Here is a 26,478-nt window from a genome sequence, read left to right as displayed (position 1 = left end):
GAAGGTTATTTTATGCCTAAATGATACACGTATGCGTCGAGGACGTCTATACATGTTAGGGCCGTCATGAAGGTTCTTTTATTTTTAAACGATACACGTATGCGTCGAGGACGTCTCTACATGTTAGGGCCGTCATGAAGGTTCTTTTATCTCTAAACGATACACGTATGCGCCGAGGACGTCTCTACATGTTAGGGCCGTCATGAAGGTTCTTTTATCCCTAAATGATACACGTATGCGTCGAGGACGTCTATACATGTTAGGGCCGTCATGAAGGTTCGTTTATCCCTAAACGATACACGTATGCGTCGAGGACGTCTCTACATGTTAGGGCCGTCATGACGGTTCGTTTATCCCTAAACGATACACGTATGCGTCGAGGACGTCTCTACATGTTAGGGCCGTCATGAAGGTTCTTTTATCCCTAAACGATACACGTATGCGTCGAGGACGTCTCTACATGTTAGGGCCGTCATGACGGTTCGTTTATCCCTAAACGATACACGTATGCGCCGAGGACGTCTCTACATGTTAGGGCCGTCATGAAGGTTCTTTTATCCCTAAACGATACACGTATGCGTCGAGGACGTCTCTACATGTTAGGGCCGTCATGAAGGTTCGTTTATCCCTAAACGATACACGTATGAGTCGAGGACGTCTCTACATGCAGACGCCCGATTGGTTTGTTTTCATTTGATAAGATTTTGATAAGATTCGACGAAGAGGAAACATCGAAACAAAACAGTCCAGAAATGCCCCACGTGCTTTTTAACTGAATATCTTATACATATGTATCGCTATCCTGCCCATTTTAAAAAAATAAGAATTCAGGTGGTAATCTAAGTATCATTTTCTCAAGCATTAAAAAAGAAATAAAGGCACAGTAAGAGTCGAAGGAAGAAAAAAACAAATAATATATCATTGAAGGGTTAAAGGATATATGCTTAAAGCCCATCCATTTCATTGCGACGGTGAGTAAAACATGTAAGAAAAAATATGGTATATTTGGTAAAACCCACATTCTCGTTTCATTTTGTCACGGCACATTACGATACAACAGACAGGCAAAAACATTATTATAAGCCATATGGCCGTATGTTTTAGACGTAACCGACACGTGTTTATAATATTCTGATACAGGATTATGTTTATAAATAAAAACTGAGGTGTCAGGATGAAAACTAACCTAGATCTTCTTCTGACCAATGTTTGCCCAGTTCATTCACCTATGCTTGAACGAACCATTTTACCCAAAAGTGAAACAAATCAAAGAACTGTAGATGCTTTAGCCCTTCCTTTCTTTAATATATAGCAAAAATGTATTTGTTTTTGGAGTAATGGTTTTATATTGCAACAGATCAGAGAGTGAGATGCTTATAAGATATATCTAATGTAGCATTCCGTTACCAAAATTCAAACTTTCCATTAAGTCCGACAGTTACCAGCCATTATAAATGTACACATGTTAAGCACATACGTTTCTAAATGCAGAATCAGGCAAAGACATACGTGTTTACAATATAAATGATAAACCTGAACTCAAAAGAAACATAAACTGTCTTTTTATTTTGATTTTTTTTTTCATTAAAGTAAGACAACATAACTTTAATAACAAGAGCTGTCACAGAGACAGCGTGCTCGACTATTCCGCCGCTTTTCGGTGTACGGATTGAAAAGTTTTGGCGAAACATGCATGGATCACTGTTAGATTAGATTTCAATACAATACATGATGTGCTGAGATATTTACATAAATTGAATTGAAAAAATATTTGAGGTGGTACGCAAACTTTAACATAAATTCTAAGTCGAAAAAGGAACATAATTGTGTACAAATGCTCGATAGAGTTACCTCCTCCTGTATACAGGTAGAGGGCATAATGGTGAACAAGTGTGCAAAGTTTCAAAGCCAGATGTCAATGAACTTTAAAAAATATTTGAGGTGGTACGCAAACTTTTACGTACATTCTTAGTCGAAAAAGGGGCATAATTTTGTCAAAATGCTTGATAGAGTTACCTCCTCCTGTGTACAGGTCAGGGGCATAATGGTGAACAAGTGTGCAAAGTTTCAAAGCCAGATGTCAATGGACTTTGAAAATATTTGAGGTGGTACGCAAACTTTTACGTAAATTCTAAGTCAAAAAGGGGCACAATTTTGTCAAAATGCTTGATAGAGTTACATCCTCTTATGTAGAGGTTGGGGGCATGTTGGTGAATAAGTGTGCAAAGTTTCAAAGCCATATGTCAATGGACTTTGAAATTATTTGAAGTGGTACGCAAACTTTAACATAAGTGGTTATGCCGACGCCGACATATCATAATCATAATCATAACAAGCTTATCGTCATAATAACACATACATATACAAAAACAAATATATGGCATACAACAATTTAAACACACAGCATATTTTACGTTAAATTTATTTGATTTTATTGTTTCTGATTCAAATGTTGAGAATGAATTTATATTATATAATGTTTTTGAATTGTAAATACAATCGCACGTTATTTAAGAAGGATCAGACAGTAATCATATTTTGGTCATGTATATAACCACATATGACTGCGTATAATGGGTAATAAAGGTGCATTAGATACATCGTAAGGACAACGGGAATGATGCAAACATGTACCGAAAGCATATATGTGTATGTGTGATGTATTTTAGTTACATTTTTTTTCATCATTTTTTTATACATTGATTGGGAATAACAGACATATAAAAGGAATTCATAAGTTGGAACCATAATATTGCTACTGAAGAAACAAGGCAGTCCAAAGGACGGCTATATCCCCCGCCGTTGTTTTTTTTAGTATATTTTGTTTTTTCTCGCAACCCGACTGCTACGGAGAATCTGACCAAAATTGTACACAACCACTGGTCAAGAGTGGGAATATAGGAAATACAAATTGTTTGATTTGTAGCCTAAATATTCTTGGATATATAAACATATTATAAAAGGATATTTGCTTAAGTTATACATATTGTGTGTAGTGTAGGTAAGATAAATGTCAAGTTTATTTTGGCTTAAACAAGCATGTGTACTATGACTTTTAAATGTCAGATGTAACCTTGACCATTGAGGTATGGACCAGGGTTTAGGTCAATGCACATCATTTCAATGTGGACAACATTGGTACCAAGTTATATGGTAATCCATCAATGCATAAGTAAGTTATAGCGCGGACACGATCATGTGTACTCTGATCTTTAAATGTCTCGTGTGACCTTGACCTTTAAGTAAGTTATAGGCCGGACACGAAATGTTACGGACAGAAACACAGTCAGACGGACGGACAGACAGACAGACTGACAGACGGACGAAGTGCATTACTATAATTCTATCCCCACTTCCTGGCGGGGGATTAATAAGCTTAAATGTTGCTATATTAAGGCTCAAAATGTTTCCAGCTAACCCCACGATTAAGAAATCAATAAAAGGCATTATATACACACTTATGAACGTTTTCCTGAAACCGATGGGCTATTTGGAATAAGAAACACGCATGTTTAAGTAACGTATAATATGGTGCGGATAATACACGATATTTTGCTTAAAACGTATTAATGTAAACATTAGAAATAATTTACAATAACTCAGAGTCTTATCAAGTTATGCTTATGACAAAAAATTAGATTTATCTGTTTTCGAAGTTTGAATTCAATACCTTACATAATGTTTCAAACAAAATATAAGTTTAGAAATTAACAAAGGCCAATAATTAAAACAAAACTGAGTCATGGTTTCTATACTCTGCAATTACATTAAATGAAATATATCTGTATATAAAGTTTGAAGTGAATACCTCAAAGAATGTTCACATTACGCTGTGGACAAGATTGCCCAGACACACACAAACACGCACACACTAACAAACACACCCAACAACTTTACACTTTTACGTTACTTTAACCTTACTTAAATCATGTCGATTCTTAAATTCATGACAGTTGGAAAATTCATTATATAGGTATTAACGAGGTCATAGCTTTGTCATTTGTTTGGAAAACCAAAAGCAGGTTTTAACAATGTTTTATATACAAAAAAAATCAACACTTTGGGTTTAACCGCGATGTGACTTGATTATAAACTTAGGTTAAGCCTTTTTACTCCGATAATCAGTCCTAAGATCTGGCCAGTAGACAGTGTTGTGCTGTTTGTTCCCTCGTTGAATTTAACATTTTCAAACTTTACTAGGACATTATCTGCATTAATATTCGGTTGTTGATCCGTTCCAGAGTAAATGTTTACACAGTGTCCAGTCAGTTTAGTATGATGCTCAACGCAGTACACTTTCCCGGGTTCCAATCGTATTGGGGGGAATAAATGGTCGAGTGTGGTCTTTTCTATCTCAAACTCAATAGATACATCTGATTGAACTAACACATTATCTTCATTTTCTTTCACAATAAACTTGCCAGTAGCCATCCCTGAAGTAGCTGGTCGAAAGAGCATCGCTCCATGAAGTGTACATGTTCTTGAAACGGTAAAACAAATGACATTATATTGCAATTCTATTGATCTGGTCCGAGTTGTTATGGAACGGAATCTCATAACCTTATACTGAGTTGTGGGTTTTTGTCTAGATTTGGTTGGATATCCAGATATCTTTTCGCCAAGAACAATGTCTTGATAGGAAGCCAGCTTTTCCTCTGGTGTTAAAACAAAGTCGTTCGCAACAAATTTAGAAAAATCTTCCACACTCATTGTTGGAAATCGAATCAACTTGACCAGCTCACCGATTTCGTCACGTATATTTTCAGCTGTTGGAATATTCTTTCCCTTTCGTTTGCATTCACACACACCCCACGCCTTCAATGCAGAATAAATATGGATTTCCTTGCAGTTCAGTATATCGTCTTCAAGAAGTAGTTTGACGGTATTCGAAGAAAGGTTTTTAAATGATCTTGTCTTGAGCACGGCGATTGTATTCTGAGAAATAAAATTAATACACTCATCTTTAAGCTGGTCTTCTTGAAAGAGTAATGACTCGTCTAGAACGGTGCATACATTCAGAACAGTTATGGCTTTTCTAAGGAAATCCCGGCAGATCTTTTGCAGTGACGGGACGTCATATTTTTTCGCACAGTAAAGCAAAGACGTCACTGTTTTTTCATTCGTGTCACACGATCGTGTATATAAATACCTGAAAAATATTCCATTTAAATCTAAGAAAATCAGGGACATAACTGAAATGTTAACAATACAATAATCAGTAAATGTAAATTGTCAACTTTAAGATACCAAGTTATGTTTTCAACCAAAATTGTCCATATTGACATGTTTCTAGCAGGTTTATTATATTATTATTTTTTTCCACTCAGATATATTTAAAAAATGATATTTGATTCCAAACTGAATTTATTAAACTCTGTGTGGTCACCAAGTCGGACAAATAGGTTTCCACCGAGTACTTCGGTTTCCTCCACAACACAAGACCATACTATCGCGCAACATCGGGACAACGAGAGTGATTAATAAAAGTTGCAAAAGCTTGTTTCACAATTGCTGTCAAATAAATAAGTTTATACTAAACTAAATGAAACTAAACAATCTGATTATGGATTAGTTCAAAAGACATACATACTTCAAAAATAGTCGAAAGACATCAGCATTGATATCAGGTATGTCCACTACAGTTGAAGTTTCTTTCAGTAACCCACAGAACATGGAAAAGAAAACAGGGCTCCTGCTTGCTAGGATCATCTTGTGAGCACGGACAATCGTTCTTTTCTTTCCAGCAGCGAATGATATGTCACTGAGAATTCCGTTTTCAAGTAAGTGCAGGTTTGTCTCTGAAAACTCATCTGAGTGCTGCCAGCAAACGGTAGTGTTGTTGTTTCTGTCACTGTTTGCCATCTGTTAGAAATAATACAAAAAAAATATGCAATTGTTTCTTTTTGATATCGTACTTAAGGAACCCTGGTTTGAATGATCTCGAATATAATATCACATTCACAATATAAATACTTCTTTGATAATTTACAGCGCTCAATACAAATGCGCCGCTACATAGCTTGCTTATGTCCAATACATTCATGATTTTACATCAAGAGTTACCATACTAGTTTAACATTAAAAGTATAAAATAGCAAATGTTACATTTTCATAATGGCGTCATCATTTATTACATAAACATTTCTATTATATTAGGTTGTTTATAGGCTTTGGAATAAATCACCTCGTGTTGTTTATGTGGTGAAATCCATACCAAAGTTTAAGTTCGAGATGTATCTTTAAAACAACACAAGCTACTCGAAGTGATAATACAATCCCAAAGAGTTCTTTATCGATAACAGTGTGTATACCACGTGATGAATTACGTCATATATGCTACGCTTTAAATCAAAGAAAGATTTACTTCTACTACACCACTTTGAATAAAACAAAGGGCAGTCTATGCCGCTGAAAAATTCACGCCTTCGTTTTATTACCAGAGTTTGTTAAGGTCATTAGTTTCATCAAACACTTCGACAAACCTGTTTTCCAAAATAATGTTTTCACAGTGCTCCGTCAGACGGCCGTATTGTTAAAAGGTGTGTCGAAGTGTTTTAAGAAACTACACTCTATATCAAATCCTGGTGAAAGACCGAAGGCGGGGCTCCGTAAGCGGCGACTAGACTGCGTTATGTTTCATTTAAAATGGTGAATAGATTATAAGATAGGAAAGTTATCTCGGTTTAAAGTCTTTTCGAGGCAAAATATTTCCTTCCGACGTAGCATTTATGACGCAATTTATCACGTGGTATACACACACTGACTATAACGACAGAACAATTTAGTATGTACATTCAGTCAATACTCTTAGTTTAAGAGGTCCAATGTCGTTTGCTGAACCATTTTCCATTCTGATTTTTGGTTTTATCACATAATTTTAAACTTAATGGAAAGGTTTAAACGCAATGACAATTAAGATTAAATGTCCATTTCATTACAAATTGCATTCCTAAACCGTTTTCATAAGTGCATTTCATTACATGCAGTTCATTCATGTTAATTATATGTTTATTTTGCAAATATACCATTTCAAATACATTGTACCAACTTAAACATAACGAATGCGAAGAGTGATCCGGTATCGCAATATAGGTCCCAGGTCCCGGAAGTTAAACGTTTTAGCGGGTCAGTCTTATATTTCAGCTATATATGCTTAGCTTGAGGATTATGGCAAGGAAAAGACGAAGATGACTTAAGAGGCGTAGAGTCGCGCAGACAAGAAAGCATTAATATACTCTGATGCGGATGTTTATATGGACTCGTTTATTTCTGAAACAGATGTGAAACTTCTGCTTTAAAATATGACAATTTGGGTTGAAAAGCATTTATATCAACACAAGTTCCAATTAAAGATATGGCATTCAAGGACTTAATTCTAATATCAGCTTCTTTTTCACAATCCCTGCTGACCAATTAAGCTTACGCGCAAGGCAGAAGTTGGTGGGGAGGGCTAAAATTACAACGTTTCAAAAGTTGGCGTTTTATTTAGTTTCACAAGGAACAATCTATTTTGGAGAAAAACATCCATTCTTGGCGACATGTTTTGTTGTTAAAGGAGTGGACCAAATTAAACGAACGAAGGTTGTATCAGATTTTCGATAATGAAAACATTGTTTTTTTCGAAAAAGTCAGTCTACAATATATATATATATATATATTTAGTTGTGTCAAAATGACCCAGATTAGTTTAGATTACCAAGAAATAAAGTTTTATTGGCTCATGGTCAGAAATAAATAAATATATTATAAATAATAAAACACGTGGTTTTCATTTATTTAAAATGAAACAAAAATGCTCATATTTTTCTTAAGGACATTCAACATTACAAAAGTGGGTGGGGAAGGCCAAAGAATAACAATAAAACAACATTTAAAAAAAATGTTTTATTTTGTTTTGAGGAAGGACCTTTTCGGGAGTAAAACATGCATTCTTTATGAGATGAATTTGGGTAGTAAAGAGTTGACCTCAATCTGTGATAGGCCATTTGTTCAAGCTTACGGAACCAACCTTTAGGAGAGAAGATTATATCAGATTCGGATCAAAAAGCATTCACATTTTTTCTGAAGTCTGTCGACATTATAACTTTTTTACCGTTTTTTTTTTTTGTCAAAATATCTAGACTTCTTTATCAACAATGTTATGTGAGTTCTTGGTGATATCTTTTTAAATAAGAACGTTATTCAATAAAATAATGAAACATAATGGATGAAATGCAAATATCTTTTTTTAAGACAGCGGCAATCAACACAAATCCTTATTTCCCTGTAATTTGTCCCGAACCCCCATTGGCTATACTGATCTTTACAAATATGTGGCTTCAGTTAATAATAAAATTTAAATACTCTACTTACCTTAATTATCACTACACAGTGATGAACTTACATAAGATTGTTTACAGAAAAGGGCAAATTTTGTACAAAGGGATCTTACTGATACAATTAAAGGTTACAGTCAACTGAATTACAGGTTTTAGGAGGGTTTTATTAGTACGCGTTATCACGATATTATCACGGTGATGATGTAATGCGGATTATTTCCTTCAACAGATGGAAATGTTGGTTCTATCAGACGCCGATGAGGAATCAATCCAAAATAAACGTGACAAACGTTGGTACTGCTCATCAAATATTCTTTCTTACTATTATCTTATGATTTTTAGAAAATATTCTTATTTTCTAAGAATTATCAGATTATTGCTCAATCTTAATTAATTGATATTTAAGATACAAACAAAGCAATTGAAGAAAAATTTAATGTCATATGAAAAACCGAGGCGACGTGCAGAAACTGAGTGTTTTGTCCCATTTTGAGTTATAACTCTTTTGGGCATAATATACACACTCCTAATAGTTATATTTAAGGAAACCATGATTCCATCTAAATGCATTGTTTAATCGCACGCACCTTCTATTGGTGTTATTTCGTTGGATGCTATTGTTCTAATAACATAAACACGTTAACGCTAAGGAAACTTATGTCACTTTCACTAGCGGATCTTTGTGTCTATTTAAGACGATGTTTTTGGAATACAATACGAAGTATATGAAAGCTTATAGGAACAAAATGACAATACTACTTTTAAAAAAAATGTTTCAAAGACTGAATATGTTTTCCTGAACTTTCCCTGTCAACCAATTTCAAAGATCTGCAGTAAGCAGGCAAATCAGTTGAAATGTTGCTTTAAAGATTCATTTCTTCGAGATTAAGAATATATTTTATTTAAAAAAATAAATATTCGTTTGTTTGTAACAATACCTTTGACGATAAAAATGTATTTAAATATGCATGCTTGTGATTTTCACACTTGTTTTAAAATCTGCAACGTTTATTTTGATATTATGTGAACAGTGTGTGTATACATACCACGTGATAACTTACGTCAGAAATGCTACGTCGGAAGGCAACATTTTGCTTCGAGTGAAAACTTTAAACAATGATAACTTTACTATTTCTTTACTATTTTAAATGAAACATGGCGCAGTCTACGCCGCTTACAGAGCTCAGTTTGATTGAGAGTTTAGTTTCTTTAATCACAGGTTTGTCAAAGTGTTTGAAGAAACTAATTGCATAATCAAACTCCGGTAATAAAACGAAGGCGGGGTTCTTCGAGTGGCATAGACTGCCCTTTGTTTAATATGAAATGATGACTCGGAAAAAGAAAAGTTATCTTTGTTTTAAGTCATCAATCGAAGCAAATTCCTGCCTTCCGAAATAACACTTATGACGTAATTTATCGCGTGGTATTCACACACTGTATAACTAGGTTTTAAACTTACTAGACAGCACGGCGTTAGTATCATCAACGCATAACTTACACTAGGACGCAGGGGCAGCGCTGCAGCTTTCACTGTGAAAGCATCGGTAGATTACGAGCAATGTCGGCGTCAGAATAGGTTTTGCACACAGTTTTGTATTTAAGTCCGCTGAATGCGAAAACAGATCTGAAATATGCAATCAACCGACCAACCGTGTATCTAAAAAGGACAAATAATTGTAGTATGTTGAACAAATGCTGAGATGAAATAACAATATCTAAGTAAGGTTTAATTATATGTTCGGGATTTTTATGCATGTCAGGGTATCTGCACAGTGAAACACAACATACTTTCCAGAAGCTACCGAACTTTTGCTGAGTCTGAAAAAATGCAAAACATTCCCTTTATAATCCGCCTTGTTGTCAGTAGCAAAAGTAATATGGCATATATAAGACAATAATACAAATATCAACCAACATTTTCTTTTTATAACAGTGTTCAAAGTGATTTAGAAAACATTTGTTTTTATACATTCGTGTAACAGAAACGATGGAATGCAAATCCAAGCTAAAATAAAAACAATCATCAATAAATTAATCAGTGCCTACTTCATATTGTAAGAATAGTTAATACTAAACACTTTACCTTAGATGTCATTTTATTACCATGTGAGTTTGCATTATTTGATCAGGTAAACAAGAACGCCTGGAACTTCAGCCAGAAGTAACCGCCACAAATATAACAAAAATGCCGAAATTGCTACACACGTTTGTATGTTGGGCTATTTGTTTGTATCGTTTCCGAGTCCAATGACTTTTAGGTATTTTGTCGCTTTTGTTCTTTGCCATTGGATAGTAAGTCCGCTATTTGCCGTAAGGGTGCGAAATAGAAATAGGAATTTTAATGGTTGTAGAAGAAAATGAAACCAAAATATTGTAAGGTTCGTTATGTTCAAACAGTGCCATCGAACATTGGACAAGAGACACAGTATAACAATCCATCAGTCATATCACAACTAACCAAATATCGTATTTTGGTTCATAACTAGAAATCATGATAAATGGTGCAATAGTTACATAGTTCAACAGAGAACATCACATCAAATACATATGTTGTTAAGCTAGAGCTATGAGGTACGTGATACACATTTAAATATTGTTGTAAAAGGCTAATGTATTACCTAAAATGCCAATGTCACTTGAAGTTTCATGAAGACACCTTAATGTTTTGTTTTTATTTGATATTGTTCGACGAAAAGGACAAATTACAGATTACTGTTATAAAATGCAACATTTCGATTTGAATTAAGACACGAATCTTATTTTTATGTTTTATTATAATTATCATGTTTTACTTGCTTATATATTTATTGATACAATATTAATATATTATAGCATTTCATAACATTTTTGCTTTTATAAATGTAATACTTCTGAAATATGTTTATGCTTAGATATATGCTCCGAAATGTACTAAAAGCAAAAATAAGCTGAATGACATTACACAATCTAAGCATATTTTAAACATTTCAACATGTGTACAAAACAATATCGGTGGCATAGTCATACAGCAATAATCACCGGCGTTCATAGTAACACGAGGTCGACAGGTATAACGGCTTAAACCGTACAAACATATCTGCGCATTTGTTATATATGTTCATTACATTGTTTTCATTACTTTTAATAAATTGAATGAGTATAACAGACATGAAAAGAAATGAATAGGTAGCAGCTATAATATTAACAATAAAAACAATAAGTTTACGTATTGATATTTAAATGCTCAAAAGGTTTCCTGCTAGCCCAACATTAAGAAACCTATAAAAGGCTTACAATACACACCTAAGAACGTTTTACAAAAACGCATGGGCTATTTTTAATGAGAAACACACATGTTTAAGTAACGTATAATATGTAACGGCTGTTATACGATGTGTTTTGCTTAAAACATATGTATGTTTAAAGTAGAAAGCAGAGTCTACAATAACTTAAAATCTTATCAGGTTATGCTCCGGACAAAAAATAGTATGAAAACTCATATATATATAGTATTAAATGAACAGGGGGCAATCATTAAGAAATACTGCAACCAGAGTTATGGTTTCTGTGCACTCTTTCTCATTGCGATCTATCGGTATGGCAAGTTTGAAGTATGTACTCGACTTGTCAAGATATGTTAAGGTAAAAAATAAGAATGTAAATGAACAAAGGGCATTATCTAATACAATGCAACCAAAGCCAATACTGTTTGTGGACTCTGAGTTATGATCCGGACAAACCAATAGGTATGTTAAATAACAAATAGCAATGAGTAAAACATACTGAACCGGAGTTATGTTTACTGTGCACTGTATCATTCCTTAACGAGCTCTATCTGTATAAGAAGTTTGAAGTCGATACCTCAAAGACGTTTCAAGTTAATATGCTCCGGTCAAAAAGTAAGTAAGGAAATAAAGAAAGGAAACACCTAAAACAATACTGCAGCCAAAGTTATTGTCATGTGTAGTGATCTTTCCTTAATGTGATATATCTGTATACGAAGCTTGAAGTAAATACCTAAACACTGTGTGAGTTATGTTCCGGAGAAAACAATGTGTATGGAAAATAACAAAGGGCTATGAATAAAATACATATTGAAGCCAGAGTTATGGTTCATGTGCAGTGAACGTTTCCTTAATGAGATATATCTGTATACGAAGTTAATACCTAAAACACTTTTTGAGTAATGCTCTGGACAAAAGAAAATAGAATGGAATTTAACAAAGGGCCATAGCTAAAAAGGACTACAGCCAAATTATGGTACCTATGCCCTGCACATCTCCGTTAATGTTAGAATATATTTATATAGAATTTTCAAGTTATGCTCCGGTCATAAAATAAGTATGAAAACAAGAGATGTTTGTCAAACATTATGCCCCCTGAGCGCCAAGTTGCCAGAAATATTTGGACAATTGAATGAAATATGCATGGACTGAAATGACAGCTGATTTGTCATTGGATGCATATGAGGCAGGTCATCTACTGGTCATACCTAATCTTCATGTCAAGTTTGATGACCACAGGTCCGGGAATTGTTGAGTTATCACTCGGACAAGCTTTGGTCTTCCAACAGACCGACCGACATGTGCAAAGCAATTATATAACCCCTCTGCTTCGAAGGGGGGCATAATTAAACTAGATGTTCACTGAAAACTGATACTTCAACTCATGCATTTAGTGACATATAAATTTCTACTGTCTACTATATAAGAAAATAAAATATGGACAATCAGAAAACCTTTTTTCAGCTTACAGTCACACTGACCTTGACCTTTGACCCACTGACCTCAAAATCAATAGGGTTCATCTGCTGGTCATGACCAATAAGCCTACCTAGTATGAGGTCCCTGGGTCAAAGCGTTCTCAAGTTATTGATCGGAAACCGTTTTTCATGTTAAGGTCACACTGACCTTGACCTTTGACCTCAAAATCAATAGGGTTCATCTGCTGGTCATGACTAATACACCTACCAAGTATGAGGTTCCTGGGTCAAAGCGTTCTCAAGTTATTGATCGGAAACCGTTTTTCATGTAAAGGTCACACTGACCTTGACCTTTGACCCACTGACCTCAAAATCAATAGGGTTCATCTGCTGGTCATGACCAATAAGCCTACCTAGTATGAGGTCCCTGGGTCAATGCGTTCTCAAGTTATTGATCGGAAACCGTTTTTCATGTTAAGGTCACACTGACCTTGACCTTTGACCCACTGACCTCAAAATCAATAGGGTTCATCTGCTGGTCATGACCAATACACCTACCAAGTATGAGGTTCCTGGGTCAAAGCGTTCTCAAGTTATTGATCGGAAACCGTTTTTCATGTAAAGGTCACACTGACCTTGACCTTTGACCCACTGACCTCAAAATCAATAGGGTTCATCTGCTGGTGATGACCAATACACATACCAAGTATGAGGTCCCTCGGTCAAAGCGTTCTCAAGTTATTGATCGGAAACCATTTGGTATTCCGACCGACCGACCGACAGACAGACAGACCGACCGACCGACCGACCGACCGACCGACCGACATGTGCAAAACAATATACCCCACTTTTTTCAAAAGGGGGCATAATAAACATTTACAATAAATGAAGATATCACAGACAAAATTTAACTTATTGTTCCTGGGCACTTTTCCTGAATAATATTTTTTTACTGTTTTTAAATTTGAAGTCAATTCCTAAAACACTTTTCGAGTTATGCTCCGGACAAAATATATGTTTGGATATTAACAAAGAGCAATAACTAAATATTTACAGCCAATGTTATGGTTTCTGTGCACTGCCATTCCCCTATATAAGATTTATCTATATATGAAGTTTGAGGTCAATACCTCAAAGAAATTTGCCCTGACACACACATACATAAACGCACGCACACACACGCCTACCATTACTTTATCGACTTTGCCTTACGGCAGGGGATTAATATAGCACATACACATATAAGGCAATTTTTGAAAAGATATAAACAGACATATTATTATAACAACACCAGTTCAGTTATCGAAATTGATGGAAAATCGTAATGGCTGATAAACAGATTTATCGGATTTAAAATTGCTAATCCCTGAATCAAATAATCTTTGGAATATTTAAAATGTTCAATATTCAGACATCCGTAACGTTTCAAACAGAAACATGTTAATTAAGATACAAAATTACAACTTTCAACTTTAATAGTCACGTTATTTTAATCTTACCTTTAAAATCATGTCAATTCTTAGATTTATGACAGTAGATACATTTATCATTTAAGTTTTAAATAAGCTTAACTTTTTTTCTGGAAAGCCAAAAGCAGGTTCCAAAAAAGTTGTTTTCCGAAAAACAAATCAACACTATGGTTTAAACCGCAATGTGACTTTAATATCAACATTAATATGAAAAATAACAGAAGCAAGTCCAGTGGTGGAATATTTTAACATACACCCCGTTTAATGGCACAGGGTCAATGCCAATGACATAGAACACAACAACAAACAATCAAAAACCAAAAACATTGAACACCAACACACAATTTCACAAACAACACACCACATATATAATATATATACAACTAGGGGTGTTAATCATGGACTGTTGGCTCCCGCCTTAAAACGGTCAGTAAAATGTAAATTTACTGGGGGTTTAAACTAATTTGTGTGCACAACCTAACTCTTATCCAACAATCCTGAATAAAGTAAAAACGTAGATGGTAAGTATTATCAATATATGCACTTGAGACTTGAGAAAACATAAGAATAAAAAAACAAATCGACAAATAGTTAAATCCCAAGAACTTCAATGATCAGGGACCCCAACTCTATCTGAACACGAAGGAATACAATTTGGAGTACTTAAAGCCTGATTTAGCTTTTCACTCCGATCAACAGTCCTAAGATCTGGCCAGAAGACACTGTTGTATTGTTTATGCCCTCTCTGAACCGGACATCTTTTAACTGTATTTGAACTTTATCTGCATTAGTCGGTTGTGGATCTTTTCCGCAGTATGTTTTTAAACACTTGCCAGTCAGTATACTATTATGCCGAACGCAGTACTCTATCCCGGGTTCTAATCGTATTGGGGAGAATAAATGGTCGAGCGTGGTCTTTCCTATCTCAAATTCAATAGAGAAATTTGATTCAACTAACTTTTTATTTAAATTATTCAAAACAAACTTGCCAGTGACCATTCCTGGAGCAGCTGGGCGAAAAAGCATCGCTCCGTGAAGTGTACATGTTCTTGAAACGGTAAAACCAATGCCATTACGTTCCACTTCTATGGACCTGTTCCGAGTTGTTATGGAACGGAATCTCATAACCCTATACAGAGTCGTAGGTTCTTGTCTAGGTGTGTTTGGATATCCAGATATCTTTTCTCCAAGAACAATGTCTTGATAGGTAGCCAGCTTTTCCTCTGGTGTTAAAACTAAGTCTTTCGCAACATATTTAGAAAAATCTTCCACACTCATTGTTGGAAATCGAATCAACTTGATCAGATCACCGATTTCGTCACGTATATTTTCAGCTGTTGGAATATTCTTTCCCTTTCGTTTGCAAGCACATACACCCCACGCCTTCAATGCAGAATAAATATGGACTTCCTTGCAGTTCAGTGCATCGTCTTTAAGAAGTAGTTTAACGGTGTTCGTCGGAAGGTTTTTAAAGGATCTTGTATTGAGCACGGCAATTGTATTCTGAGAAATAAAACTAATACACTCCTCTTTAAGTTGGTCTTCTTGAAAGTGTAAACACTCCTCTAGAACGGTGCACACATTCACAACATGAATGGCATTTCTGAGGAAATCCCGGCAGATCTTTTGCAGTGACGGGACATCATATTTTTTCGCACAGTACAGCAAAGACGTCACTGTGTTTGCATTCGTGTCACACGATCGTGTATATAAATACCTGAAAAATATTCCATTTCAATCTAAGAACAAGAGCTGTCACAGTATGTGACGAATGCCCCCGAATGTGACATTGGCCTATAAGCAAGGTCAGTACATGAAAAGTTGATCTTGCCTTTACGTGTCAAATACATAAGTCATGTTATTTTAAATTGCCTCTGAACAAAAAAATACCACCCATACTTGACAACCTATACTCTTATGTCCTCATATTGAGCATTCCATTGTGAATAAACACCTAAGTGTATCTTTCAACTTAGAGGTAGAGACATGGGTCTTGCACGTGACACGTCGTCTTAGTATGTCAAACACATGTGGCAAGTTTTTTTTAAATCTGTCCATATAAGAAAAGGTTACAGCCCGGACACGACAACCTATACTCTGTGTCCTTATATGCAGCGTTCCATTGTGAATAAACTCTAAGTGTGACCTTGAACTACGAGGTAGGGACACGGGTCTTGCACGCGACACGTCGTCTTGGTCTGTCGAACACATGTGACAAGTTATTTTAAAATCTGTCCACCGCAATGCAACGAAACCAGGTTTTTAATGATTGACAGAAGAACTTCAGCCTGTGTCTGTTTTTCTATTTTTAGTAACAGTGACCTTGAACCTAGGGACCCCAATCGCAATCCCATGAAAATTACCCATAAACTCTTTCTATAGAAGAAATTTGGTCAAAATATGTCAACCCTTACTAAAGTTATTCAGTTTCAACCGTTTTTCTAGTTTTAGTAACAGTCGCCTTGACCTTGAACCTAGGGACCTCCAACGCAATCCCATGACAGGTCTCCATAAACTCTTTCTATAGACCTAGCTTAGTCAAGATATGTCATCCCTAACTAAAGTTATTCAGTTTCATCCGTTTTTCTATTTTTAGTAACAGTGACCTTGACCTTGACCCTAGGGACCCCAAACGCAATCCCATGAAAGGTATCCATGAACTCTTCCTTTTGACCAAGTTTTGTCATGATATGTCAACGCTAACTAAAGTTATTCAGTTTCAACCGTTTTTCTATTTTTAGTAACAGTAAGCTTGACCTTGACCCAAAGGACCCTAAACGCAATCCCATGAAAGTTCTCCATAAACTCTTCCTATTGACAAAGTTTGGTCAAGATTTGTCATCCCTAACTACCGTTATTCAGTTTCAACCGTTTTTCTATTTTTAGTAACAGTGACCTTAACCCTAAGGAACCCAAATGCAATCCCTTGAAAGGTCTCCATAAACTCTTCCTATGGACCAAGATTAGTCAATATATGTCATCCCTAACTAAAGACCTTGACCCTAGGGACCCCAATCGCAACCCCATGAATGGTACCCATAAACTCTTTCTATAGACCAAGTTTGGTCAAGATATGTCAACCCTTACTAAAGTTATTCAGTTTCATAGGTGAGTTTGACGCCGCCCGGCCGTCCGCCTGCCCGCCCGAACAACGACGTTCGCCATTCTAATAACCAGGTTTCACTATGTGAAAACCTGGTTAATTAACACCAAGTGAGACATTGACCTTAGAGGTAGGGACACGGGTCTTGCACGCGACATGTCGTTTTGGTATGTCGAACACATGTGACAAGGTATTTTAATATCTGTCCATACAAGAGAAAGTTACAGCCCGGATACGACAACCTATACTCTATGTCCTTATATGCAGCATTCCATTGTGAATAAACACCAAGTGAGACCTTGACCTTAGAGGTAGGGACATGGGTCTTGCACGAGACACGTCGTCTCGGTATGTCAAACGTCAAACACATATGGCTAGCTATTTTAAAATATGTCCATACAAGAGAGATACAGCCCGGACACGACAACCTATACTCTATGTCCTTATATGCATTATTCCATTGTGAATAAACACCTAAGTGTAACCTTGACTTTAGAGGGAGGGAAACAGGTCTTGCACGCGACACGTCGTCTTGGTATGTCAAACACATGTGGCAATTTATTTTAAAATATGTCCATACAAGAGAAAGTTACAGCCCGGACACGACAACCTATACTCTGTGTCCTTATATGCAGCATTCCATTGTGCATAAACACCTAAGTCTGACCTTGACCTTAGAGGGAAGGACACGGGTCTTGATCGCGACACGTCGTCCTGGTATGTCAAACACATGTGGCAAGTTATTTTAAAATATGACCATACAAGATAAAGTTGCAGCCCGGACACGACAACCTATACTCTGTGTCCTTATATGCAGCGTTCCATTGTGAATAAACTCTAAGTGTGACCTTGACCTTAGAGAGAGGGACACGGGTCTTGCACGCGACATGTCGTTTTGGTATGTTGAAAACATGTGGCAAGTTATTTTAAATTCTGTTTATACAAGAGAAAGTTATAGCCCGGACACGACAAATACCGGGTTACCACCGGGTACTCCGGTCTCCCCCACAACACAAGACCACACTCCCGCGCAACATTGTGACAGCTAAAGTGAGTAATATAAGTTGCAAAAGCTTGTTTCACGATCGTTGTAAAATAAATAATTTTAAACTAAACTAAATTAAACTAAACAATCCGAATATGGATAAATTTAAAATATATACTTACTTCAAAAATAGTCTAAAGTCATCATATTTGATATCAGGTATGTCCACTACAGTTGAAGTTTCTTTAAGTAGCCCACAGAACATGGCAAAGAAAACAGGGCTCCTGCTGGCTAGGATCATTTTGTGGGCATGGACAATCGTTCTTTCCTCTCCAGCAGCGAATGATATGTCACTGAGAATTTCGTTTTCAAGTAAGTGCAGGTTTGTCTCTGAAAACTCATCTGAGTATTGCCAGCAAACTGTAGAGATGTTGTTCCTGTCACTGTTGGCCATCTGTTAGAAAATAATACAAATATATGCAATTGTTTCGTTTTGATATCGAACATAAGGAACCCTCGTTTGAATGACATCGAATGTAATATCACATTCACAATATAAATACTTCTTTGATAATTTACAGCGCTAAATACAAATGCGCCGCGACATAATATGCTTATGTGCAATACATTCATGATCTCACATCCAGAGTTACCATACTAGTTCAACATTAAAAGTATAAAATAACAAATGTTCCATTTTTATGATGGCGTCATTATTTATTACATAAACAATTCTATTAAATTAGGTCGTTTTGGCATTAATCACCTCGTGTTGTTTATGTGAAATCCATTCCAAAGTTTAAGTTCGAGATGTATCTTTAAAACAACACAAGCTACTCGAAGTGAAAATACAATCCCAAAGAGTTCTTTATCGATAACAGTGGGTATATCACATGATACATTTCGTCATATATGCTTCGCCAGATTTTCATTTAATAAACCATTTTAGATAAAATAAAGGGCAGTCTATGCCGCTTAAAATGACACGCCTTCGTTTAACTACCAGAGTTTGTTAAGGTGATTAGTTTTATCAAACACTTCGACAAACATGTTTTCCAAAATAATGTGTTCACAGTGCTTCGTCAGACGGCCGTATTGTGAAAAGGTGTGTCGAAGTGTTTTAAGAAACTACACTATATATCAAACCCTGGTGTAGACTGCGCTATGTTTCATTTAAAATGGTGAATAGATAGTAAAGTTATCTCGGTTTAAATTCTTTATTCGAGGCAAAATATTCCCTTCAGACGTAGCATTTATAATGCAATTTATCACGTGGTATGTATACACACACTTACTATAACGACAGAACAATTTAGTATGTACATTCAGTCAATGCAAATACCCTTAGTTTAAGAGGTCCAATGTCGTTTGTTGAAACATTTTCCATAATTCTGATTTCTGGTTTTATCACATAATTTTATACTTAATGGAAAGGTTTAAACGCATAGACAATTAAAATTAAATGTCCATTTAATTCGTATTGCATTCCTAAACCTTTTTCATAAGTGCATTTCATTATATGCAGTTTATTCATGTTAATAATATATTTATTTTGCAAATATACCATTTCAAATACATTGTACTAACTTAAACATAACGAATGCAAAGAGTAATTCGGTATTGCAATATAGGTCCAAGGTCCCGGAAGTTTTAGCGGGTCATTCTTATCTTTTAGCTATATATGCTTAGCTTGAGGATTATGGCAAGGAAAAGACGAAGGTGACTTAGGAGGCGTAGAGTCGCGCAGACAAAAAAGCATCAAAATACTCTGATGCGGATGTTTATATGGACTCGTTTATTTCCGAAAACAGATGTGAAACTTCTGCTTAAAAATATGACAATTAGGGTTGAAAAGCATTTATATCAACATAAGTTTCCATTAAAGATATGGCATTCAAGGAAATAATTCTAATATCAGCTTCTTTTTCACAATCCCTGCTGACCTATTAAGCTGACCCGCAAGGCAAAAGTGGGTCGGGAGGGCTAAAATTACAACGTTTCAAAAGTTGGCGTTTAGTTTCACAAGGAACAATCTATTTCGGAGAAAAACATCCATTCTTTGCGACATGTTTTGTGGTTAAAAGGAGTGGACCAAATTTAACGAATGAAGATTTTATCAGATTTTGGATAATGAAAACATTTTCGGAAAAGTCAGTCTACAATATATTTATTTATTTGTGTCAAAATGACCAAAATTAGTTTAGATTACCAAAAAACAAAGTTGTATTGGCTCTTGGTGAGAAAGTACGAAAAATGTTTATATATTTCTTAAGGGCATTCAACATTACAAAAGTGGGTTGGGAAGGCCAAAGAATAATAATAATAATAATAATAATAATAATAATAATTATAATAATAATAATAATAAGAAGAAGAAGAATCATAAAAATAATTCAATAAAATAATAAAACATGTGGTATTAATTCATTAAAAATAAAACAAGCAAATTCGTTAAATTGATATCCCCCGCCTGATTAGGCAAAGTTCATGAATTGGAAATGAAAAGTAGGTGGATTTTCCTATATTAACATGTAATAAAGCTGCAAAGAAATGGACCGTTATGAACGTTGGATATAAGTTTGAGTTTGTTGAGAATTATTATCATGTATTCAGTCATACATGTATGAACATAATCCGACCAATCACTACCATGAAATGGTTTCGGACAAGATTTTTGACCTAATGACCTAATTTTTTATCATATGTGACCCAGTTTTCTAATTTTTTATCACATGTGACCCAGTTTTAAACATGTAAAAGAGTTCATCAAGGAAACATTCTGATCACGTTTCATGAATATCAAAATATTCGTGTTCCAAAGATATTTCTAAGATTTGAGCTGGTGACCTACTTTTTGACCCCATGTGTCGCGAACATCGCGAAATAACATACTTTTATTCTAATATGAGTTAGTTAAATATACAATACTTTTGAGATTGATTCTTATGTTAAACAGATGTTATATGGTTATCATTTGTTTAAACTTTAATTTGTATTACCTTAAGCTTTTTTACAATATTACAGTTTAATCGTTTAAGTATAACATTGTTCATTAGCACCGTTGACCTTGTAACTAATCGATATGAGTCTACCGGTGTTATTCAACGGTGTCAATACTCCGGCGGAGTCGCACGAATAACACATGAATTCGTGCTACTCACAATACTCGTGCACTTCATGTTTGTTTTGTTGGTAAATAATAGTATAAAAGGCCTTTGTTGGGCGTTTAGAAAAGAGTTGAAAAAAGTTAGAATAAAAAAGTTTTTTAAAAGGAGTTAAATAAAAAGAATTTAAAAAAGGTTTATAACATCGGGCTATCAATTATAAATTGGATATATGACAAATTGTTGGATTATAATAGTTAGAAAGTGTTAACATCTGGAAATAAATTCATTACGTACTGTTCACTATTTAGGACATTTACTGTGAATTGTTATTAGAATTAAAATTGTTAAAACTGTATAAATAAAGAAAGAAACAGTGAAAAATTGTGTTTGTGGTCTTTCATTAAGTTAAGCCATCTAATGTGGCTAAAATAAAAACACCGCCACACCATGTGACCAACATTTACAAGTGGTTTATATTTGATCAAGGGGTATATCCTGACCACGTTTAAACATAATCTGACCAATCATTACCATGATATGGTTTCTGACAGTATTTTTCTAAGATTTGACCTAGTGACCTAATTGTCGATCATATGTGACCCAGTTTTATATACGTCCACGAGTTTATCAAGGATATATTTTGATTAAGTTTCATGAATATTTGACCATGGATAATGCCTCTAGTTTGTTCCAAATATATTTCTAAGATTTGACCTAGTGACCTAGTTTTTGACCCCATGTGACCCACTTTTACAAGCGGTCCATATTTTATCAAGGGGTATATCTTGACCAAGTTTAAACATAATCTGACCAATTATTACCATGCTATGGTTCCTGACAAGTTTTATCTAAGATTTGACCTAGTGACCTAAATTCGATCATATGTGACCCAGTCCTATATACGTCCAAGAGTTTATCAAGGAAAAAAAATTTGATTAAGTTTCATGAATATTTGACCATGTATAATGCCTCTCGTTTGTTCCAAAGATATTTCTAAGATTTGACCTAGTGACCTATTTTGTGACCCAATGTGACCCACTTTTACAAGCGGTCGAGATTTGATCAAGGGAAACATTCTGACTAAGTTTGAACATTTTCTGATCAATGCCTACCAAGATATGGTGACGGACGGACGGACGGAATGACGGACGGACGGACAACGCCAAAACAATATCCCCCTCCCGAATCCTTCGATTTGGCGGGGGATAACAAAAATACGTATATAGGGCAACATTACAAAAGTGGGTGGGAAAGGCCAAAGAATAAAAATAATAATAATAAACATTTCAAAAGTTTGTTTTATTTTGTTTTGAGGAAGGATCTTTTTCGGGAGTAAAACATACATTCTTTATGAGATGAATTTGGGTAGTAAGGAGTTGACCTCAATCTATCATAGGTCATTTTTTCAAGCTAACAGCACAAGCCCTTTAGGAAAGAAGATTATATCAGATTTTGGATCAAAAAGCATTCACACTTTTTTTGAAGTCTATCGACATTATAACTTAACTGTTTTCTTTTGTCAAAATGTCTAGACTTCTTTATCAATAATGTTTTGTGAGTTCTTGGTTATATCTTTTTAAATAAGAACGTTATTCAATAAAAAAATGAAACATAATGGATGAAATGCAAATATCTTTTTTAAGACAGTGGCAATCAACACAAAGCTTTATTTCCGGGTAATTTGTCCCAAACCCCTATTGGCCATACTAATCTTTACAAATATGTGGCATCAGTTAATGAAAAAAATGAATACTTACCTTAATAATCACTACACAGTGATGAACTTACATAAGATTGTAAACAGAAAAGGGCAAATTTTGTACAAAGGGATCTTACTGATACAATTTAAGGTTACAGTCAACTGAATTAAAGTAAGGTTTTACGGGGTTTTTTTGTTCGCGTTATCACGATATTATCACGGTGATGATGCAATGCGGATTATTTCCTTCAACAGATGGAAAATGTTGGTTCTATCCGACGCCGATGAAGAATCAATCCAAAATAAACGTGACAAACGTTGGTACTGCTCATCAAATATTCTTTCTTACTATTATCTTATGTTTTTTTAAGAAATATCCTTATTTTTTAAGAATTATCAGATTTCTGATCAATCTTAATTAATTGGTATTTAAGATATGTCGCTATACGATAATGTCAAACAAACAAAGCAAAAATTTAATATCATATAAAAAACCAAGTCGACGTGCAGAAACTGAGTGTTTTGTCCCATTTTGAGTTATAACTCATTTGGGCATATTATACACACGCATAATAGTTATACATAAGGAAAACATGATTCCATTTAATCTAAATGCATTGTTTAATCTCACGCAACTTTTATTTGTGTTGGTTCGTTGGATGCTATTGTTCTGATTACAAAAATGCGTTAACACTAAGGAAACTTATGTAACTTTCAATAGCGGATCTTTGCGGATCATAACTTGTCTTTTATAAAGGTTTCAGTAAGCGTTTACATGCTTTTAATGTGTTTGTGTCTATTTATGACGATGTTTTTGAAATACAATACGAAGTATATGTACAATTATAGGAACAAAATGACAATACTACTTTAAAAAAATAAATAAAAGACTGAATATGTTTTCCTGAACTTTTTTTGAGCGTTTATGACGCGATTTATTGCGTTGTATTCACACACTGTACAACTAGGTTTTGAACTTACTTGAATGCACGGTGTACGTATCATCAACGCGTAACACCAGGACGCCAGGGGCAACTGTTCACTGTTAGAAAGCGTCGGTAGGTTACGGGCAATGTCGGCGTCAGAATAGGTTTTACGCACAGTTATCGCCGAATGCGAAACAGATCGGAAATATGCAAACAACCGACCAAACGTGTATCTAAATAGGACAAATAACAGGAGTATATTGAACACAGACGTTTTTAAAAGGACAAAGGCATGAGATGAATTAACACTATCTGTGATAATTAAGGTTTAATTATATGTTCGGGATTGTTTATGTTTTTATATGCATGTCAGGGTATCTGCACACTGGCTTACAACATACTTTCAAGAAGCTACCGAATTTTTGCTGAGTCTGAAAAAATGCCAAACATACCCTTTATAATCCATCTTGCTGTCTGTAGCAAAAGTAATATGGCATATATAAGACAACAATACAAATACCTAGCAACGAATTGTTTTTGATAACCGTGTTCAAAGTGATTTAGAAAACATCTGTTTATATACATTCGTGTAACAGAAACAGTGGAATGCAAATCCAAGCCAAAATAAAAACAATCATCAATAAATTAATCAGTGCCTACTTCATATTGTAAGAAAAGTTAATACTTAACAATTTAGCTTAGTTGTCATTTTATTACTAAGTATATTTGCATTATTTTATCAGGTGAACAAGAGCGCCTGGAACTTCGGCCAGAAGTAACCGCCACAAATATAACAAAAAATGCCGAAATTGCTACACACGTTTGTAGATTGGGCTTTTTTGTATCGTCTCCGAGTCCAATGACTTTTCGGTATTTTGTCACATGATCGCTTTTGTTCTTTTTTTGCCATTGGATAGTAAGTCCGCTATTTGCAGTAAAGGTGCGAAATAGAAATAGAAATTTCGATGGTTGTAGAAGAAAATGAAACCAAAAAATTGTAAGGTTCGTTATGTTTAAACAGTGCCATCGAATATCGGGCAAGAGACACAGCATCACAAGGCATCAGCCATAACACAACTATCCAACTATCGTTTTTTGGTTTATAACTAGAAATCATGATTTATAAATGGTGTAATAGTTTCATAGTTCAACGAGAACATCACGTAAAAATATATATGTTGTTAAGTTAGAGCTATGAGGTGCGTGATGCACATTTAAATATTGTTGTAACAGGCTTATGCATTGCTGATTATGCCAGTGTTACTTGAAGTTTCATGTCATTATCTTAAACGTATGGTAGGTAAGGCCGACATTTATGACGAAAATTTTAACGACGACAAAGCTATGGCAATAATTTCTTTGATATACTAACAAGCCCTTATAACACAATATACACTACAGGTACACGCCCACTTTCGATACGTCTCGAATCTGATAATTTCAATCAATGCTTTGCTCCAAGTACCAATAGTTTGCTACATGTAACCAACAATAAATCGATAACAAACAAAATATGTAAATGTGCTAAGAGTTTCCTTTTAGGTATTATCCCTGTATACCAGTGGCGAATTGACAATACCTACATTTATTTCTATAACACTTACTTTATTTCATATCGCCATAATATGTTCGGGGATGCTTTGCTTAAGTGAACAAGTAAGCTAGCTTTGAGCGCTCCGCACATTTAAATATTGTTGTAAAAGGCTTATGTATTACTGATAATGCCAATATCACTTGAAGTTTCATGTCATTATCTTAAACGTATGGTAGGTACGGCCGACATTTATGACGACAATTTTGACGACGACAAAGCTAGACAATAACTGTTAACTTAATATATTTGATATATTAAAAAGCCCTTATAACACAAAAGACACTACAGGTACACGCCCACTTTCGATACGTCTCGAATCTGATAATTTCAATCAATGCTTTAGTCCAAGTACCAATACTCTGTTACATGTAACCATTAATAAATCGATATTAAACAAACAATATATGTAAACGTGCTAAGAGTTTCCTTTTAGATATTATCCCTGCCTTCTCGTGGCGAATTGACAATACCTACATTTTCGGGGATGCTTTACTTCAGTGAACAAGTAAGTTAGCTTTGAGCGCTTTGAACGTTTCGGTGTCTAGAATTCTGCAGATTCTTTCAATGCTATGTTTTAAGAACCAAGTTAACTTTCT

The 26,478-nt window shown here is 35.0% G+C and overlaps 2 protein-coding genes across 2 annotated transcripts; both read right to left on the bottom strand.

Moving 5' to 3' along the window:
* Positions 1-3,058: 3,058 nt before the first annotated feature.
* Positions 3,059-8,404, bottom strand: LOC128218364 (BTB/POZ domain-containing protein 6-B-like). Its single transcript, XM_052926061.1, has 3 exons — positions 8,353-8,404; positions 5,591-5,862; positions 3,059-5,149 (listed from the first exon to the last, which is right to left on the bottom strand). The coding sequence occupies exons 2-3, from the start codon at positions 5,860-5,862 to the stop codon at positions 4,087-4,089; spliced, it is 1,335 nt and encodes a 444-aa protein (XP_052782021.1). The 5' UTR covers positions 8,353-8,404; the 3' UTR covers positions 3,059-4,086.
* A 6,167-nt stretch (positions 8,405-14,571) lies between these two features.
* Positions 14,572-19,010, bottom strand: LOC128221942 (BTB/POZ domain-containing protein 6-B-like). The gene is made up of 2 exons (XM_052930692.1): positions 18,739-19,010; positions 14,572-16,185 (listed from the first exon to the last, which is right to left on the bottom strand). The coding sequence occupies exons 1-2, from the start codon at positions 19,008-19,010 to the stop codon at positions 15,144-15,146; spliced, it is 1,314 nt and encodes a 437-aa protein (XP_052786652.1). The 3' UTR covers positions 14,572-15,143.
* Between the last annotated feature and the right edge of the window lie 7,468 nt (positions 19,011-26,478).

Source organism: Mya arenaria, chromosome 1 (genome assembly GCF_026914265.1).
Source record: "Mya arenaria isolate MELC-2E11 chromosome 1, ASM2691426v1".
NCBI classification, from domain to species: Eukaryota; Metazoa; Mollusca; class Bivalvia; order Myida; family Myidae; genus Mya; species Mya arenaria.
This window is presented reverse-complemented; position numbering and strand designations above follow the sequence as displayed.

Excerpts from the sequence above, each read along its gene's own strand:
- LOC128218364 (XM_052926061.1), bottom strand. The coding sequence starts at position 5,862 with ATGGCAAACAGTGACAGAAACAACAACACTACCGTTTGCTGGCAGCAC. Across the intron at positions 5,150-5,590 it reads GTCTTTCGACTATTTTTGAA|GTATTTATATACACGATCGT; the intron begins GTATGTATGTCT and ends AATATTTTTCAG.
- LOC128221942 (XM_052930692.1), bottom strand. The coding sequence starts at position 19,010 with ATGGCCAACAGTGACAGGAACAACATCTCTACAGTTTGCTGGCAATAC. Across the intron at positions 16,186-18,738 it reads GACTTTAGACTATTTTTGAA|GTATTTATATACACGATCGT; the intron begins GTAAGTATATAT and ends AATATTTTTCAG.